At 41.2% G+C, this 19,500-nt stretch overlaps 1 protein-coding gene across 12 annotated transcripts in view; it reads right to left on the bottom strand.

Annotated features, from left to right (window-relative positions):
* Positions 1-19,500, bottom strand: part of MGA (MAX dimerization protein MGA) — a 172,350-nt gene that overhangs the window by 93,875 nt on the left and 58,975 nt on the right. For 3 of the 12 annotated variants that reach the window (XM_086710419.1, XM_086710418.1, XM_086710422.1), the window contains exon 2: positions 1,931-3,061. In XM_086710419.1, the coding sequence (XP_086566545.1) occupies positions 1,931-2,994 (1,064 nt within the window). In that variant the 5' untranslated portion in view covers positions 2,995-3,061. Of the gene's footprint in view, positions 1-1,930; positions 3,062-9,510; positions 9,834-9,858; positions 10,259-19,500 lie in introns of those variants that run through there. The other 9 variants (XM_086710417.1, XM_086710425.1, XM_025919005.2 and 6 more) reach the window with 7 other exon arrangements.

The following is a 19,500-nucleotide window of genomic DNA, read 5'->3' as shown; positions in this document are numbered from 1 at the left end:
TAATAAAGAAAACTACCTTTGTTCACAAATAACATGATCATCTAGGTAGGAAATCTGAAAGATTAACAAAAAACTTCTGGGATTACTAAGCTATTATAGCAAGGTTGCAGAATACAAGGTTAATATACAAAAGAGCACTCTCCTATATACCAGCAATGAACATGTGGATTTGAACTTAAAAAGAATTTGGGGTGCCTGGGTGGCTCAGTCAGTTAAGTGTCCAACTCTTGGTTTCAGTTCAGGTCATGATCCCAGGGTACTGGGACTGGGCCCCATGTGGGACTCAGCACTGACAGCACAGGGCCTGCTTGGGATTCACTCACACACTCTCTCTCTCCCTCTCTCTTTCTCTCTGCCCCTCCACCACTCACTCACGCTCTCACTTTCAAAATAAACTTCAATAAATAAATGAAAATAAACTTTTTCATAAATAAAACAGAATAGACCCCCATAAGTGTGGTCCCCAATCTTTGGTAAAGGAGCAAAAAACAACACAAAAGAGCAAAGATCACCTTCTCAACAAATGGTACAGGAATGGCAGGACATCCACATGCAAAAAACTGAATCTAGACACAGACCTTCCACCATTCACAAAAAAATAAGTTAAAATGGATCATAAACTGAAATATAAAACACAAAACTGTAAGATTTCTGAAAGATATCATTGGAGGAAGCCTACAGGACCTTGGGTATGATAATGACATTTTAAACACAACACCAAAGGCAAGATCAGTGAAAGAAATAATTGATAGGCTGAATTTCATAAAATAAGAAAACTCCTAAAAAATAAAAAAACTACTCTGTGAAAGACAATTATCAAGAGAATGAAAAAAAAAACAAGCCACAGAATGGGAGAATATATTTGCAAAACTCACATTTGATAAAGGACTGCTTTTCCAAAATATACAAAAAACTCCTAAAACTTAAGAAAATGTCTAATTTTAAAATGGACTACAAGTGCGCCTGGGTGGCTCAGTCGGTTAAGCGTCCAACTTTGGCTCTGGTCATGAGCTCACAGTTCATGGGTTCAAGCTCCACATTGGGCTCTGTGCTGACAGCTCAGAGCCTGGACACTGCTTTGGATTCTTTGTCTCCCTCTCTCTGCCCCTCCCCTGTTCACACTCTGTCTCTGTCTCTCAAAAAATGAACAAATGCTTAAAAAAAAAAAAAAAAAAAAAGGTTAAAATGGGCTATAGACCTTAACATACACCTCACTAAAGAAGACATACAGATGGCAAGTTACGTGTATAAAAAGACATACACTGTAGGTCATCAGAGAATTACAAATTAAGATAATGAGATACTACTATACACCTATTAGGATTGCCAAAATCTAGGGACGCCTGGGCCTCATGTTGGGTGTAGAGATTACTAAAAAATAAAATATTTTTAAAAAAAACATAAAACAGGGGTGCTTGGGTGGCTCAGTCGGTTGAGTGTCAGACTTCAGCTGAGGTCATGATCCTGCAGTCTGTGAGTTCAAGCCCCACATTGGCCTCTGTGCTGACAGCTCAGAGCCTGGAGTCTCCTTTGGATTCTTTGTCTCCCTCTCTCTCTGCCCCTCCCCTGCTCGCGCGCTCACGCTTTCTCTCTCTCTCTCTCAAAAGTAAATGTTAAAAATAATAAATTAAAAATAAAATATAAAAAATTAAAAAAAAAATCCTAAGCCTAAAAATTCTCAAACTCTAAATCTAAATGAGCAAAATGTTCCCGTTGTGAAATCCCATCTAATTTGCCTATAATTCTAAATCCTGAAACCAACTGATACTCATTACAAAAAAATAAGCTGTCACTTCACAAAATGTAAACACTATGGTATATTTTATAGTAGCTTGCATTTATCAATATCTCAAGTCAGCAGTCCACACAACCAATGTTTAATCCAAAATATTCCTTTTTATCTCTAAGAATAGAAAAGCTGTTAACCTACCTTTCAGTAACCTCTTGTTTCAATTGAGGAACTTCACCCAATGCTGAATCAATATCCATGAAGCCAAGAAAGTCCCGTTTTATATTAAGAGAAGCCTTCTCCAAACCCTTGCCTGATGTTTCATGACCCCTTGATAAAGGATCTGAATCTGTTAGCTGTACCTCTGACCCCTCACCTTCTATAAGACGGACCCGCTGACCAGGAGAACTGGGAACACTATTACCTTCCTGGTCAGAGCTGTTCTTTTGTTTTCCATCTCTCTGGGGCTTACTATTCAGCCCATCATCCCGGAACCCTTTAGCAAATGGATTGTAATCTATTTTCAGCTGGGTAATCTGAATGTTCTGATAAGCTGTTACTGCAAAGAATTCAGTCTGTGGGAAGGTAAAAGTATGGACACCAGGGCCATTTAATTGTATCACTTCAGTAGCCTTTTCTGCAGGCACCAAATGAAGTCTTGGCAGGTAGCGATGCATAGAGTGCAAGATGATATGCCCTTCTTGGTCCAGTGTGTTGTTGGTAAGTTTAAGTTTATAGAAAGATACTGGTTGATGCATCCAATAATGACCTGTGGAGGGAGATTCTGGGTGAATAAAAACCCTCCCCAAAACATGGGGCTCAGCCTTCCCACTTGGTTCCCACCAGCGACCATTCCACTTATAACGATGATTATCCACAGGAGATATATCCATGACAAGAATATACTTCATATTTGAATCTAAACCTGTTATCCAGTAACGACAGTATGGAAACATGCGTCTTCCCTGCTTGGTCAGAATCATCTCTGTGCTTCGATGATAGAATTCATTCCACATACTATTGTTATCCAAGGTGACAGTGATTCCTCCCACAGTACAATCAGCTGGAAGGCAAATCTTCCCTTTAGACTTTCCTGGTGATGACACACTGCTAGCCAAAGCACAGGCATCCCGATTAGTAACCAAAATTCCTTGATCAGTTTTGCCATTTCCTGGTTGTTTTAGGATGACAAAGAAGGTAGGTGCTGCTCCTGCCACTGTACCACCATCTTGATTAGCCAATAGAATCTGCTGTTTCTCCTCCATGATTCCAGTGGGAAACTCAGTAGTAAGATAATTGTAGTCACCACATAGTCACAGCAGACTTCCCAGCCTACAAAACAAGCAAAACAAAAAAACAAAAAAACAAAACAAAAGCACTTTAATCAAGTAAACGTTTATTTAGTTAAAAATACAAGAATAATTATGCTATCCCCAAAACATATTCCTAAACTCTTTCAAGACTTTGGTTCTGCCTTTCTATCAATGTACTGACATTCACTTTGGATTATTGAATTATCTTTTTAAAATTCATTTTAATGTAATTACAGTTGACCCTGGAACAACTCAGGGATTAGGACCACCGACCTCCCGTTCCTGCATGCACAGGTGAAAATCTATATGGGGGTGCCTAGGTGGCTCAGTCAGTTAAGCATCCAACTTTGGCTCAGGTCATGATTTCACAGTTCGTGGGTTCAAGCCCCACATCAGGCTCTCTGCTGTCAGTGTGGAGCCTGCTTCGGATCCTATATCCCCCTCTTACTTTGCCCCTCCCCCGCTTGCTCTCTCTCTCTCTCTCTCTCTCTCTCTCTCTCTCTCTCTCTCTAAAAAATAAATTAAAAACGTTAAAAAAAATAATAAAAGAAAACCTGTGTGTAACTTCTGACTCCTCAAAAACTCAATCACTAATAAACCATGGTTGACAGAAGGCTTACCATAATATAAACAATTGATTAATATATTTTGTATATGTATTATATACTGCATTCTTACAGTAAAACTAGAGAAAAACTAATCATAAAAGATAGAAAAGATATTTGCAGTACTGTATTATATCAAAAAGTGTACAAAAGAAAATACCTGTGAAAACGTAATGTCAGAATAAGAGACATACATAATTAAAACCATCCTGACACTTTTTTTTTTTTTAATTTTTTTTCAACGTTTTTTGTTTTTTTTGTTTTTTTTTATTTTTGGGACAGAGAGAGACAGAGCATGAACGGGGGAGGGGCAGAGAGAGAGGGAGACACAGAATCGGAAACAGGCTCCAGGCTCCGAGCCATCAGCCCAGAGCCTGACGCGGGGCTCGAACTCACGGACCGCGAGATCGTGACCTGGCTGAAGTCAGACGCTTAACCGACTGCGCCACCCAGGCGCCCCCTGACACTTTTTTTTACCCCATCACACCAGCAAAAGTCACAATTTGGTAGAGGTGTTGGAAAGGGTGTAAATCAACCAGCATTCTCATCTAACCAGATGCTGAGACTGTAAGACAACATAATCTCTATGATACAGGGCAACATGAAAATATCAAAACTACAGGGGTGCCTGGGTGACTCAGTCAGTTGAGCGTCCAACTTCAGCTCAGGTCATGATCTCACAGCTCGTGAGTTCGAGCCCCATGTCGACCTCTGTGCTGACAGCTCAGAGCCTGGAGCCTGCTTCGGATTCTGTGTCTCCCTCTCTCTCTGCCCCAACCCACTCACATTCTGCCTCCGTCTCTCTCAAAAATAAATAAACATTAAATAAACAAATAAACATAAAATAAACAATGTATAAGTTTTATGGACTCATACTCTACAAGATATATTAAGAGCAAAATGTTCCAAAGAATTATAGGTTATGTTACACTTCTTGATAAAATTAAAAACAAAAAGCTAAAGAAAGAATAGAGTATGTATTTGCTTCATACATACAATTTATACAGATAGGAAAAGAACTAGTGTTGGCTATATCAAGGGAAAACTGGGTGGGTGGGAAAAAACATACTGTAACACTGTAAATTTTTTACCTTGTGAACATACAATATATTTGAAAAATAATTAAAATTAATCCTTATTTAACTAAAATCCCACATATAAGGGGGCATCTGGGTGGCTCAGTCAGTTAAATATCTGACGTCAGTTCATGATCTCACAGTTCGTGGGTTCGGGTCCCGTATCAGGCTCTGTGCTGACAGTTCAGAGCGGGGAGCCTGCTTCATATTGTCTGTTATTATTATTAAATAAATGAATAAACAAAGAAACATTAAAAAAATGAAATGAAATAAAATAAAATCCCACACATATGATTTCATTTATATGTAATGTCTAAAGCAAGCAAATCTGCAGAGATGAAAAGTAGATTAGTGGTTGCCAGGGGAAGGAGAGAGGGATAACTGGGACAACTGCTAATGGGTATGGGGTTTCTATGGGGGTGACAGAAATGTTCAGGAACTAAAAATCTGTGAAGTGTACCCTTTAAAATGGTGAATTTTATGTTACATGATTTATATCTCAATAAAAAGTTATACAGAAATGTCAGGTTGTTAAATTCAACTGATGTGTTCAATTACCTAAATATTCTACAAGATATAAAGTTATCTCTAATTAGCATTTACACAAAAAAGATGCTACATCACTACTCCTGCGTAAGTGGGTCAGTAATTTTAATTAATCAAATCAGCCTTTTATTGATGCTACTCACTTTAATTAAAAAGTCTAATTTTATCTTTCATCAGAGCTACTGACAAGCAGCAAAATCATATGATCTGAACTTTACCTCTTTTTAGAGAACTGGCCACATGACCAAAAAACTTAAAATATTCACAATTAGCCTAAGGATAATAGATATTTTAAAAGTCAAGACTTCAAAAAGGTTGGCTACCGTTTCCTATTATGGCTAAATATAAAAATAGAATCCCACTTCCTTACACTAAAGCACTAATACCCAGGAAAGATGAAAAAACAATTTCTTCTCTCATTTAGAGCTTATTTTTTTAAGAGAGAAAATTTAGGGTGATTCTTTTCAAAAGCTGCCTCAGGCTTAAGGCAATTAAGTTCACTGGTTTCCTAAAACTAGTAAGTTTAGGCAGCATCAGAGATTGATAAAGCAAAATTAAAACAGACCTACAAGTAAAAAATAAGGGGACTATAAAATTAATAAAGCTTAGGGGCGCCTAGGTGGCCTAGTAGGTTAAGCATCCAACTTTATTTCAGCTCAGGTCATGATCTCACGGTTCATGAGTTCGAGCCTCACATCAGACTCCAGGCGCTGACAATGTGGAGCTTGCTTACGATTCTCTCCCTCCCTCCCTCCCCCTCCCCCCTCCCCCCCCACCCCGTACCCCTCTCCCTCTCCATCTCTCTGTGCCCAACCCCCCCATGCACTCTTAAAATAAACGTTAAAAAATAAGGCTTAGAAAATTCACAAAAACTAATACCTCTACAAAAGCATATAATGCAAACTGCAAATTCCTATACTTAGTTGATAATGTTCAAAGTTTGTTTTTTTTTACAAACCACCATTTTTGTGAGCAATTATGTAAAACATTCTTAAGTACATTTACTTAATACAACTAAGAACTTAGTGGCAAAGAACTACCTAAACATCTTTGTAGATATTCCAAACCTATGAATATTAAAAAGGGTTTAGAATTTCTTAAACATTCCCGTCTATAATACTAAAATTAAAATCTTGGTTTTCAGATTACAGGTAAAACTAGGGCAAAGAAGTTTTAACTAGTGCTTTAAAAAAGCACTCTTAAAAATCTATGACATGTCAAATATTCAACTGACAGAAATCCCATTTAGTGTTACAGAATGCATTGAAGTAAATTTTATGCTAACTTCACATAAACACATTTCAGATTTTTCCTTTTGCCTAAACAAAAAAAAAAAATTAAGTACAGAAAAGTCAGCCCGCCCTATTTCAACTCTGTGCACAGATAATATAATTTTTTTAATGTAAAAATGTGTATGAAAACAGGAAAAATAATTTTCAGACTTAGTGATTTGTCCAAGTTGTTTTTTGAAAAAAACCTTCCAATCAAAGTATTCCATGAGTTAGTTAAAATGCATTAAAAAACCAAAGACCTACTTTATGACCAAAACAATCTCCGTTTGTTTGTTTATTTGTTTATTTATTTATTTATTTATTTATTTATTTATTTATTTATTTATTTATTTTGCTATACACTGCTACTGATATGGGAGAAAGGAATTGAGTTCTTACTCCATACCAATCTTTTTTTTTTGTTTGTTTTCTAGGTAGGCTTCATGCCCAGGGATGAGTCCAATGAGGGGCCTGAACTCAAGACCCTAAGATCAAGATCTGAGATCAGACCAAGAGCCTGGACACCTAACTAGCTGGGCCACCCAAGTGCCCCTCCATACCAGACTCCCAATATAAGCATGCCTATTCTTCTGGGATACTATATAGGATCTTATAATCAAAGGATAGTCAATTCAATATATTCAGCTATTTCAGACATATATATAACACTTTAAGGCTTTAACCAACTACAAAAATCAAATGTACTTTAGGAAGGATCAGGTTACTCATGCAGAAATAAATCTATTCCCAGCAAGATTTTTAAAATACCTTATATCTGGCTCTCTAAACGCTTTAAGGAAGACAATTACAAAAAAACAAAACAAAACCTCAGTTCAACTTTTCAATATCAAGCATTTATCTACGTAATAAAATTATAATAACGAGCCCAGGAAGTAAGTTTAGTTGTGGATGGCAAATACTCACATTCTGAATAAGTCCCATCAGAACACACACACACACACAAGCTTTCAGAGAGAATGTTGTTTTCAGGTAAGTAATGTGGCAAGTGCCATAAACAAACTGTTACAATTTCAGAGTCCCTACCCTAAACGTCTTTTCACCAGTGACCTCTTGGGGAAATGTTTAACTACAAGAGCCATGACCCTCCTGCAACTTACAAAATACAACAGTTCATTAGGTAGTTACCCAATTCAATGATTCATGTACTGCTCCCTGCCCCACCCCACTCCCCCCACCCAAATAACACCCAATCAAAATACCATTACTTTAAAAAAAATGACAGCAAATGGTGGCAAAAACAGTAAAATAGCCAACCACCAATTCTTCACCATTAGGTTGATTTTAATAGTTATCTCATTAGTAAGAACTTACTCCAGACCAAACAACATCCTGGGCATTTTATCATTACCACAGCCCTGTAAAGGAAATCGCAAATACTACCTGAAATGCTTTGGTGTTAAGGCAAGAACTGTATTTGCCTAAGAGTATGCCCCCTTCCTTCTCTCCCCATTAGTTAATACTAACTACAGGAACATTTTCTATTCCTAAGAATGGTCCTTTAACAACAAAGGGTTAGCAAGTTCTCAGGTCCCAGCAGTTACATAAGCAGAATTTGAAGAACTTTTATGGCAGAAACGGATAGTATCAAACAGCCACCCTGTTTTGAGTACCCAGGGCACTGAATTTACTCGTCTTAAACATGTGTTTTCTGTTAGCTGAACTCAACCCACTCTACCCACATAACCGCTGGAAACATAACCACATTTGGAAGAAACACCAACACTGACCCCATACCCTTGTAAGTGAAAAAGGCTCCTGCCAGTCCCCAGGAAGAGCAGTCGCCGTCGACTATCAAGGGCCCACAATCACCGCTTTTTAACTGCAGAGGCCAGCTGGCCGACAACCACGTGAAAAAATGCCGCAAGGAAAGCTCTTCCGGAGAAGAGTCCCGACAGATCACGTGCCGCCGGCCGGAACCTGCCGAACGCTCCGCGGGATCCAGTCGCATTCTGTTACCGTGGAGACTACAGAACCAGCCACCCGGCCCTCTCGGGCCAGCCCCCTTCCCAGCAGTCGTCACGCCGCCTCCAGGCACTTTCCCTGCAGCCTAGCCGCGGCGTCGTGCCCAAAAAGAAGAGGCAGAACAGGCAGTATTTGCCAGGGATTACACCGCAGAAGCCTGAGAAGCTTTACAACACCCACTGGTGGCGCGCGGGTGGGCGCGAGAGTTCTCTTCATCCACGTGTCTGCTTCGGCGAGGCGAACCCTGGGAGTGTGGTCTTCCCTCAGAAGAAGGTGTACTTTGGTCACTCGCATTCTGCCATCAGTCACCCCCTCCTTTGAGACCTCCCTCATCCCCCCTTCTTGCACCCTCCCCAGAAGGAGGCATCCCCGGGGTTCCCAAAGCAAAGCAAAAATCTTCAAAGACATTACCATTTTCCACTCTTAATCCAGTATGAAATGATCTCTAACTTCTCCATACTCTTCGCACACACGTCCCTCAACTTTGGTTACTAGCGCTCAAATAAACTTAGTTATATCCCAGACCCACCTACCACTGAGAGCAGACACCTACTTGACAATTTAACAAACACGGGAAACCTCATAAACAGAGAACTAACCAAAGGCTGCCCACGGAGGAAAAAGGAAAATAACACCTGCTCTTCCCACCTGTTTTCCCCGCCCTCATTTCTGCACTTACTAGCCACCGGTCTTTGTTTACCGAGTTCCCACTCCCGTACGGCTCACTTCCTCGCCTTCCTTACTAAACTCACGCGCGGTCCTGCCTCAAACAACTTGCCCGGAAATTACAAGCTAAAGAGACGTTTACACAGGTGTCAAAAAGCTGCACACAGCTCCTTAAAAAGCGACGTCAGCACCGTTTCCCTCAGAGTTTTTTGAACCCCGAGACCTGAGCTCTAAAATGCAAAGCGCACAAGCAGAGCTCTCGACCTAAAGCCCCGCGCCGCGCTGAAAGTCATCATGCGGAGCGTACCATGCGGAGCGTACCATGCGGTGCGGCACCCCACGCACGCGAGGGCAGGGCCGCGCCAAGGGCGCTTCTCACCCCGCCCGCCTCGTGGCCGCTCTCTCTGGCGTCGATGTTACCAGTGAGTTTGCTGCGCGACGCGGAAGTGAGGCCGGGGACGCGCGCGAGGTGACATGCGCAGCCTCGCTCAGGGGGCCACAGGCGCGCGCCAACGGCGCCCCGCGCAAGGCCGGGCCTGGCTGGGGCGTGCGAAGATCGCACAAGGAACGCTTCTCACGCTGTTCAAATCCACAAGCGCTTCAAACTCTCGAAAAACTCCAATCGGGCCAGTAGTAAAAGGACGCCCTCCACCCAGGCCCGAGAGTTACCGTGCGGGGCGTGGCCGGCCTCACCCGTAGTCCTTCACATCCCGCTGGGGGCGGGTTATTCTGTTCGGTTCGCACACCGTGTGTCCGCTCCAGCTGAAGAGCCTGCGCGCGCACCGGACGTCCACGTCACCGCGCACGCGCTCCTACCCACTAAGAGCCCACCGCGCAAGCGCAAAAGGAGGCGCGAGCAGCACCTCCCTCGCCCCTCCCCCAACACCAGGAGGCCAAACGGCCCCGGAGCAGCGACAAGACCCTTGGGACCCGCCCCTGGAGCTGAAGCCGCTGGTTTTCCGGGTCCCAGAAACCGATAAAAGCCTAATGAAGCTTCCAGAATCAAGAAAGGCGAGGGAGGAAGAAGGCACCCCAATTCCCTCAGCCTCACACACGAAGACTTCGTGAAAACCGTGAAACCTGCGCCCGCGGGCTTTCTCAAAAAAGTGCCCTCCACCGTTTCCCTCGGGCTCCTCGGCGGCCCCGCCCCTGCCGCACCCAGCCCCACCCACATCTGACTCCACAGCCCCGGGGGGCTTCCCGAGCTCATCAAAAGAATCCGTGATCGTCCTCCCCAATGTGCTGTAGGTTTGGATAGCGCCAGACCGTCGGGAAACCTTGAAGAAAAGACCGAGACGGGGGTGGTTGAGTCTGCAATATCCACGACCGAAGAACACTAGGAAAGTAGGAAGGAGACCGAAAACTCCGTTACCAAATGGGAAAGGAAGAAGAGTTGCCACTAACTTGCCTGATCTAAAGATGAAAGCTGTCCTAATAAAACAGTAAAAGGTGGAAACAAGAATTTTGCAACACAGATTAAGCTTTCATGCCTTGATCCTGTGTTTTCAGTTTTTGTTTGTTCAAGATATTTAAGCTATGAAGTGCAAAGGGAACACTGCTGAATATTATGCCAGGCCACTGCTGAACTAATAATTAAGGAACAGTATTTCTCCCAAACTTCAAAAATTATTTTTTCTTCCCTACCCCTTATCAGCCACTCTTTCTTCTGAGCTGCTAACACTCAAGTAAAAAGGGAGAGTTGTTTAAACTTAGAAGAGGCAAAATAGAAGTCCGTAGTTAAGAGTAGAAATTGTGGTCCGTATTTCCAAACTATTCTTTCACTCTTAGAAGATTAGCAAGAATTGGGAACATATTAATTGCTAGATGACTTAAAACAAAACACTATGAAGAAGAATGAGGGATTTGAAAGAAAGGAGCCAAGAGGAAGAGGCTTATCCCAACAGGACTGATCAGAGCTGGACTCCAGGCATATTAGGAAGAAGGGTCTTTTTTCTCTTCATTGGGCACTCCCTCTGCTGCACCATAGGAAGAAACTTCTGGAATTAGTATGGACTGGAAAATGTGTAGGCTAAAGATTACAGGCTTCTGAAGATCCTCTGAAATCCCCATTCAGGCATTGTCAACAGCATCATGAGCACAACAAAAGAATAATATGCAAGATCCTAGGCAAAAGTGAAAAGTGCCAGTTTCTTTGACACCTTACTCCTCTTCCCTGACCCCAAAAACCTCTTTTCCTGCCTTGTCAGAATCTCCCACTTCTTCCAAGAATACCTTCCTCTCAAGGGTCTAAGGTTTCCTCATACAAAATTAAAGTCAGAAATAAAATATGTTGACTTAGCATTAAAGCATCTGATTCTAAGATGTAAATGACTGATTACTGGTTAACAACTATATGCAGTGGTAGTTACATCCCAAAAGAGACAAGTTAACATAAGTGGTATCACTCATTGGAGAATCTCAGGAACATCTTGGGAGACAGGGAAAGTGGAGATTTTCTTCCTCCCTACAACAAGCAAACATTATGAAATGCCAGATCTTTTCAAACCACCAGCATATTTTGAAGATTCAGCACTGGATCTCCTAGTGGAAAAGATAAAACTACCCATAGTTTTTTCAAAGTAGGGTCTGCCTAACCTGTAAAGGTCTAGAGATGTACCACCAAGAATCTGAGGGGTGCCTGGGTGGCTCAGTTGATTAAGCAACCGACTCCTGACCTCAGTGCAGGTCATGATCACAAGGTTGTAGGATTGAGCCCCACATCAGGGTCTGCACTGAGCATGGAACCTGCCTGGAGTTTTCTCTTTCCTCTCACTGCCCTCCCCTGCTCATGTGCACATGTTTATGCTCACACACTCTCTCTCAAACTTAAAAAAAAAAAAAAAAAAAAACGGGAGCAGGTGCCTGAGTAGCTCAGTCGGTTAACCATCTGACTCTTGATTTTGGCTCAGGTCATGATCTCACTTTTAGCAAAGAGCCTACTTGGGATTCTCTCTCCCCCTCCCTCTCTCTCTGCCCCTTCCCTGCTCATGAGCACATGCACTTTTTCACTCAATAGATGAATAAACATTAAAAAAAAATCTGAGAACTTATGTTGTTTTCATTTAGTCTAAAAATGATACTGCACACCATTTCAGTGGCCCATTTTTGGTTTAACATGCTAGTACCAAGTAACCACTTCTTGGTTTGCTTTTTCAAGTACCTTCTTAAAACGGCTAAACTCAACTTTTAAGGCAGTGTTTCTCAAACTTGGGTCCTTGGTTGTATTCTTTGGATAGATAGATATATATAAGAACTTCTTTTGGGGTGCTTGGGCAGCTCAGTTGGTTAAGTGTCCAATTCTTGATTTCGGCTCAGCACATGATCTCATGGTTCATGGTAATGAGCCCCCACATCAGGCTCTGTACTGGCAGTGAAGACCCTGCTTGAGATTCACTCTTTCCTGCTTTCTCTGCCCCTCCCTCACATGAGCAATGTCTCTCAAAATACAACAACAACAACAAAAAGAACTTCTTCCTTTAAAGGGCATTTTTATATAACCCAAGTGTTTAGAGTGCCAAGCTAAGTAACTGCTAAAGCTGACACTCCAGAGTTTCACCTTGCTATGAAAATTCTCTCATTTCAGGCACCTGGGTGGCTCACTTGGTTAAGCATCCAACTCAGTTCAGGTCATGATCTCATGGTTCATTAGATCCAGCCTCCAGTCAGCCTATTCATTTACAGTGTGGAGCTTGTTTGAGATTCTCTCTCTCCCCACTCCCCACCCCCAACCCCACCCCCGCCCTGCTCTGGTGCTTTCCCTCTAAAATAATTTTTTTTAATTTTTAATTTTTTAAATTTATTTATTTTTTGAGAGACATAGCGAGAGCACAAGTTGGGGAGGGGCAGAGAGAGGAGACACAGAATCCAAAGCAGGCTCCAGGCTCAGAGCTGTCAGCAGAGAGCCCGACGTGGGCTCAAACTCACAAACTGTGAGATCATGACCTGAGCCGAAGTCGGGACACTCAACCGACTGAGCCACCCAGGCACCCCTAAAATAATTTTTTTTAATTAAAAAAAAGAAATTCTCTCATTTCAGTTATCATAGCTCACCCTTGTTCATCCAGCCTAATATAAAAATCTTTCCCTTGGTTTCCCTTGGTTGAGCTTTCAAAGATATTTTACTAAATATTAAGGGAGGTAGGGACAGAGAATGCATGGAATATAAACACAAATTTGATCCGAGATTGCTCTATAAACACAAAGGCCCTATTCCACTTACATGTACATTTTTCCTATTCAAGTATTTGAATGCCTTGTATATGCTGAGGATAGAGGAAAGACTAGCATTTCATGCACTGTTCAGATGTGTAAACCAGAACTCTGAAGAGTCGGCACAACTTAACAGGATCCACTTTAAAAAATAACAAACTATATTCCTTATCCAATCTATTCAGATCCAACTTACTCAGTTCCAGTATCTACTAGTGACATACTTCTCTCAAAATGACTAAAATCTTCAGTCTTGAGCATCTTAAATCTTTAGACCAAACCATCACCCACACATACCCCAAAATCCCTGGGTTGTAGTCTTATTTACAGTATCTTAACACAATAAAAACCAGCTACATACAGACTAGTTTACAAAAATGGCTTTTTACAAAAAAATTCCTTCACTAGCAATAAACTTGTGTAGTAGGCACAAGGGAAAAAAAAAGAGAATCATACTAGCTTACACACAACCCCATCCTTGCCTACCATTTAGCACTGCAACTAAAACCAACTCCTATCTAGGGGCAAAATATGATTAGCTCCAATATCTGAAACCTGGACTAAGGAATTAAAAGTGGCAAAAAGTGGGGCGCCTAGGTGGCTCAAACGGGTAAACATCCCGACTTCAGCTCAGGCCATGATCTCACTGTTCATGAGTATGAGCCCTGCGCTGAGCCTGGAGCCTGCTTTGGATTCTGTGTCTCCCTCTCTCTCTGCTCCTCTCCCACTCACTCACTCACTCTCTCTCTCTCAAAAATAAACATTAAAACAAAAATTTTGTTTTAAAGTGGCAAAAATCCTGCCTTCAAGGAGCTAACAATGTACTAAATAAAAAGCTTTAAAACTTTCTTAACCAGCATAGTAATGTGATGAAAAGCACGTTTTAAAAAATGATGAGAGACGTTAAGGATGTAGAAGAGGATAGGGGCGCCGGGGTGGCTCGGTTGGTTGACCATCCGACTTCGCCTCAGGTCATGATCTCACAGTTGGTGGGTTCGAGTCTCCCTTGCTCTCCAATGCTTCAGATTGCGTGTCTCCCTCTCTCTCTCTGCCCCTCCCCTGCTCGCACTCTGTCTCTCTCTGTCCCTCAAAATAAAAATGTTTAAAAAAAAAAAAAAAGGATGTAAAAGAGGATAGAAATGTGATAGAATGTTATCAGCGTTCATTAAGAAATGCCATTTCCCCTTGCTGCCTCATACCTTAAGCCCACATAATCATGTTCTTCACCCTCTGCTAAGATCTTCCCAGATGCTTCAACCCTAACTGCTATTTACCCACCCTTCATGCCTAAGCTAGGTCACCTCCTCAGAAAACTTTTCTTAACCTCCAAGATCAGAGGTGGTCTCCCTGTAACATGCTTTCACAGTACCTTATATTTCTTTTAGCACCTACCACAAATCTAACTATTTTTAAAACTATGTATTAATTAATGTCTTGCCCACTAGACTGTTAGATCAACTCTATTCCAGTACCTAACAATGCCTGAAACAGCAAAAAGATATTATCTGTTGAATAAATGAATATGAAACCACAGGTCCCAGTTTTCCGTGCAAGTATCAAATACTGACTGAATGTCCAACAATTTAGGGTCTGGAAAACAGGATCATAATATATCATTTAACCATACTCATGTTATATATGAAAACAAGCATTCTGCTTTGACCAATGTTTTCCAAAGGGGTACAGTTGTAATTAGAAAAAACTAGTACCAAAATAATAACAACAAAACTAGTATCACTGACTCTCACCACAAATTATTTCTCCTTAGAGAAATGGATATTTTTGACAGATACTTGGAGATAAGAATATTTTCCTAGGAAAGTCTAATTACTTATTGACTGTTTTTTGCCCGAACGGTGTTCAAATGACTATTACTCAGAAAACCAACAAAGGCAAATTCTTTGCAATGGAAGAAATATTTTGATTCTATAATTTACCATCTGATAATAAAAGCAACAAGTTGTAACAAAGACTGCCATCTGTATATACTCATCTACAAGAAAAGAAAAAAACAGTAAATATCTTCAGAAATAAAGAATACCTTGGAGGGGCACCTGGGTGGCTCAGTCAGTTAAAGCATCCGACTTCAGCTCAGGTCATGATCTCGTTTGTGAGTTCGACCCCCACATCAGGCTGTGTGCTGACAGCTCAGAGCCTGGAACCTGTTTCAGATTCTCTGTCTTCTCCCCCTCTCTCTGCCCCTCCCATGCTCATATTCTGTCTCTCTCTCTCTCTCTCTCTCTCTCTCTCTCTCTCTTCTCTCTCAACAATGTTAAAAATTTTTTTGATTAAATAAATAAAATAAAGAATACCTTGGTGAGGCACCTGGGTAGCTCATTCAGTTAAGTGTCGGACTTCAGCTCAGTTTCATTAAGAAATGCCATTGCCCCTTGCTGCCTCATATCTTAAGCCCATATAATCATGTTCTTCACCCTCTGCTAAGATCTTCCCAGATGCCTCAAACCTAACCGCTATTTACCCACCCTTCATGCCTAAGCTAGGTCACCTCAGAAAACTTGTCTTAACCTCCAAGATCTTGCAGTTTGGCCCCCCCATCAGGCTCTGCCATCAGCACAGTGGCCACTTCAGATCCTCTCTCCCTCTCTCTCTCTCTGCCCCTCCCCTACTTGTGCTCTCTTTCTCTCTCTCAAAAAGAAACATTAAAAAAAAATTTTAAGGATACCTTAGTAGAAGTGAATTTGTTTAACTAAGACCTAAAAGAAAAATGTCAGAAATCGGTAACATAAATGAAGTTTAAGAAGCTAGTTTCAGGGGCATCTGAATGGCTCAGTCAGCTAAGCCTCTACTTTTGATTTCGGCTCAGATCATGATCTCAGGGTCCATGGGTTCTAGCTCCGAGCTGGGCCCTGCACTAACAGTGCAGAGCTTACTTAAGATTCTCTCTCCCCCTCTCTTTCTCTGTCCCTCCCCCACTCCCACATGCATACACACATGCTCTCTCTCTCAAAATAAACTTTAAAAAAAGAAGCTAGTTTCAGATGAATTACAAAATAAAAAAGAATGGATCTAAAAGAAATATAAACAATAAAAGATGTCTACGTACTACTAAGCCCTTAAAAGAAACATCTTATCTAGGAAAGCATAAAAGGAAAAACAGGAAGAAATTTACCTAAGCTTAGAGCTGCATGGAGATTTAAAACACACATGAGAACTTACAAAAACAGAAAGTAGAACTACTGGCCAAAGAGGACTGAGAGACAGCAAGTAAATTTCACAGCTGGAATCAGGCAAAAATAAAGAAGACTATGACAGAAAAAATCACTGAAAAACTGTCTGCAAATGCATGTAAAAGAAGCCATACTTACTTTACATGAAAGACCATAATGCTTCAGAGAAGTGATCTATGGTCAACACAGCAGTTCCTAGACTCCTGGGACATTACAGATCAGTAAATTTCCCCTCAAAAAAGATTTAGTTGCGGAGCCTGGGTGGCTCAGTCAGTTAAGTTTCAGACTCTTAGTTTTGGCTCAGGTCACAGTTCATAATATGGAGCCCCACATCAGGCTCTCTACTGTCAGTCCATGGGGCTCCACACTACCCTGTCTCTCCCCCTCCCCCGGTCATGAGCACGTGTGCAGGTACACATGGTGCTCTCTCAAAATAAATAAACTTAAAAAAAAAATGTTTAGTTGACCATCAAAGGTGACCGAAATTTTTATGCTACAAAGTATCCTACCTACTATTACCATTCTTTCTTAAAATAATGGGTATTTTAAGACCAAAAATCTAGGAAGTACAGCTCATAATAAATCTTTTGTTTTTAATAATTTAGATACATGAAAAATTTACTACATTGCCTTTATTTCATGATATACTATTGAAAACTATGCAGCAAGTATTTAGAAATAACTGCTGGCCATCAGGGTCCCTAGATAGCTAAGATTTGGTCTTCTGAGAAAAAATAACCTACAAAAGGCATAGGATGGGGTATAAGTCACCTGACCAATAAATTAAGAGTCAGCCTCTCCTCATCAGTAACAGAAAAGAAAAGGATGTTAGCCAGGAGATACAGCAATCCACACTAAAGAATAGCCACACGATTAGCAATCTACTGTGAGTGTGTGCTGGGGAGGCGGTGGGGGGGGGGGGGGAGGGACATTGTTTCTGAAAACAAGATGATAGTTTCTGCATGGGAGCAAGATGCTAGAACATTGTCATAGCTACACGAGAACAATGTAGTGAAACCAAGAACCAAGGTCAGACTGAGTGAACTTCCCAACTAATCACTACATACTTCAAAACTGTGGGACACCAGGGCACCTGGGTGGCTCAGTCAGTTAAATGTCCGACTTCGGCTCAGGTCATGATGTTGGAGTTCGTAAGTTCAAGCTCGGAGTTGGGCTCTGCACTGACAGTGTGAAGCCTGGAGCCTGCTTTGGATTCTGCATCTCCCTCTCTCTCTGTCTCTCCTCTCCATGCTCTCTCAAAAATAAAAAAATAAACTGTGAGACACATAGTGGCTCATCGTGGCAAAAGAATAAGCAGGTTAAGCTATACTTAGTTTAAGTTGGGCTTTAGGCATATCAGAATATGGGAAAACGGCGGGGGGGGGGGTTGCATTGTTTTACCTGAAAATTAAACCTAATGGGATTTTCAATATGACTTAAAAATAAACACCATAAAAGGATTTTATAACCTTTATGTTTATTAAAAAATGTTAACCATGATATAACCACTGGAGGGCAGGGAACACCTGTTAAAGAAGAGGAGAAAGCTGTATTGAAATAGAGAATATAAAGATTATTCAAGCACCTTGAATACATTATCCAAATTACTTATACAGTAAAATCTTGGATTGGAAGTAACTGGTTCTGCAAGTGTTCTGAAAGATGAGCAAACATTTCTAATAAATTTTAACTTGAAAAATGAGCAGTGACTTGCAATACGAGTAGTACACAATACCAAGTGTCATATGATCACAACTGAACCAATGGTTCTCTCTTTCTCTCTCTCTCTCTCTCTCTCTCTCTCTCTCTGAGGGGTTGCGGGTGATCATCTCCCATGCTCGGATGCTCAGTCTCACGCCACAGTGTTTGACAGAATTCAGATTTTTCGGGACATTAGAAGGGGTGCTCACAAATGCCACTAGTGTATTTTTTGTCGCTTCAAAGCACCTATGGACAGTCCTTTGCTTTTCCATACAAGAGTAAGCTTGGGAATGCTTTGCTTCAGTCTAGGTCAGGCTGCCTGCAGACAGAGACCCTTTCCTCTGCTGTCTTATTGCCAGTTACATTAAATACAGTATATGACAAGAGTTTATTAACACTGTACTGTAATCAACATCTGTGCAAGCGTATACAATAGCCCCCAGCCAGAAACAGGTTGAAAAGGCGGTAAGGAGTTGATTACAATGGAGCTTAAGGAAGAAATCATCAAGAAGTAGGAATAAGGTATTATGAGAGTAGCCGAAATTGCAAGATTTTAAGAAGTCTATGTCTGAATCTCATCTGCAGAGGAGGAGGAGAAAAAGGCGGAGGAAACCCTCACTTCAAATGAGATTAGGTAGATGTGTAAAATGTGAGAAATGGTACAAAATTTTGTAGAAAAGCACCACCTGAATAAAAAAGCACCACCTGAGTAAGACTGTAGCAGTGCAAGCAATGTGTCTGTTTAATGACAATGCAATGTCACATTTCCATGAAATCCTCAAAATGAGGCAAAAGCAAGTGTCACTGGACAGGTTCCTTGTTTAAGCTGCAAGAAAAAAAAAGACTCCATTGAGCCAATAGATAGCAGTGATAGTTAAAGTCATGCTCCACAGTAACCCTCCTCTCTCTTGTCTCCCTCACAGCAGCCATGAGGGTTTTCAAAGGTATGTGCAGGTTAATTTATTTTTCTTTATATTTTGTATTTTCAGTATCGAAATCATTTTTATAGGACTATTTTTGGGTTCTGAAACAAATCATCTGAGTTTTTGTTATTTCTTATGGGGAAATTCACTTTGATACACAAGTGCTTTAGATTACAAGCACGTTTCCAGAATGAATTATGTCACAAACCAAGGTTTTACTGCATATAGACCATGAATCATAGAAATTACACAGAGACAAGATTTTTCTTCCCAAGACTTAGTCCTACCCA

The sequence above is a fragment of the Puma concolor genome, chromosome B3 (assembly GCF_028749965.1).
Source record: "Puma concolor isolate L17-30 chromosome B3, mPumCon1.1.hap2, whole genome shotgun sequence".
In the NCBI taxonomy this organism is placed as follows: Eukaryota; Metazoa; Chordata; class Mammalia; order Carnivora; family Felidae; genus Puma; species Puma concolor.
This window is presented reverse-complemented; position numbering and strand designations above follow the sequence as displayed.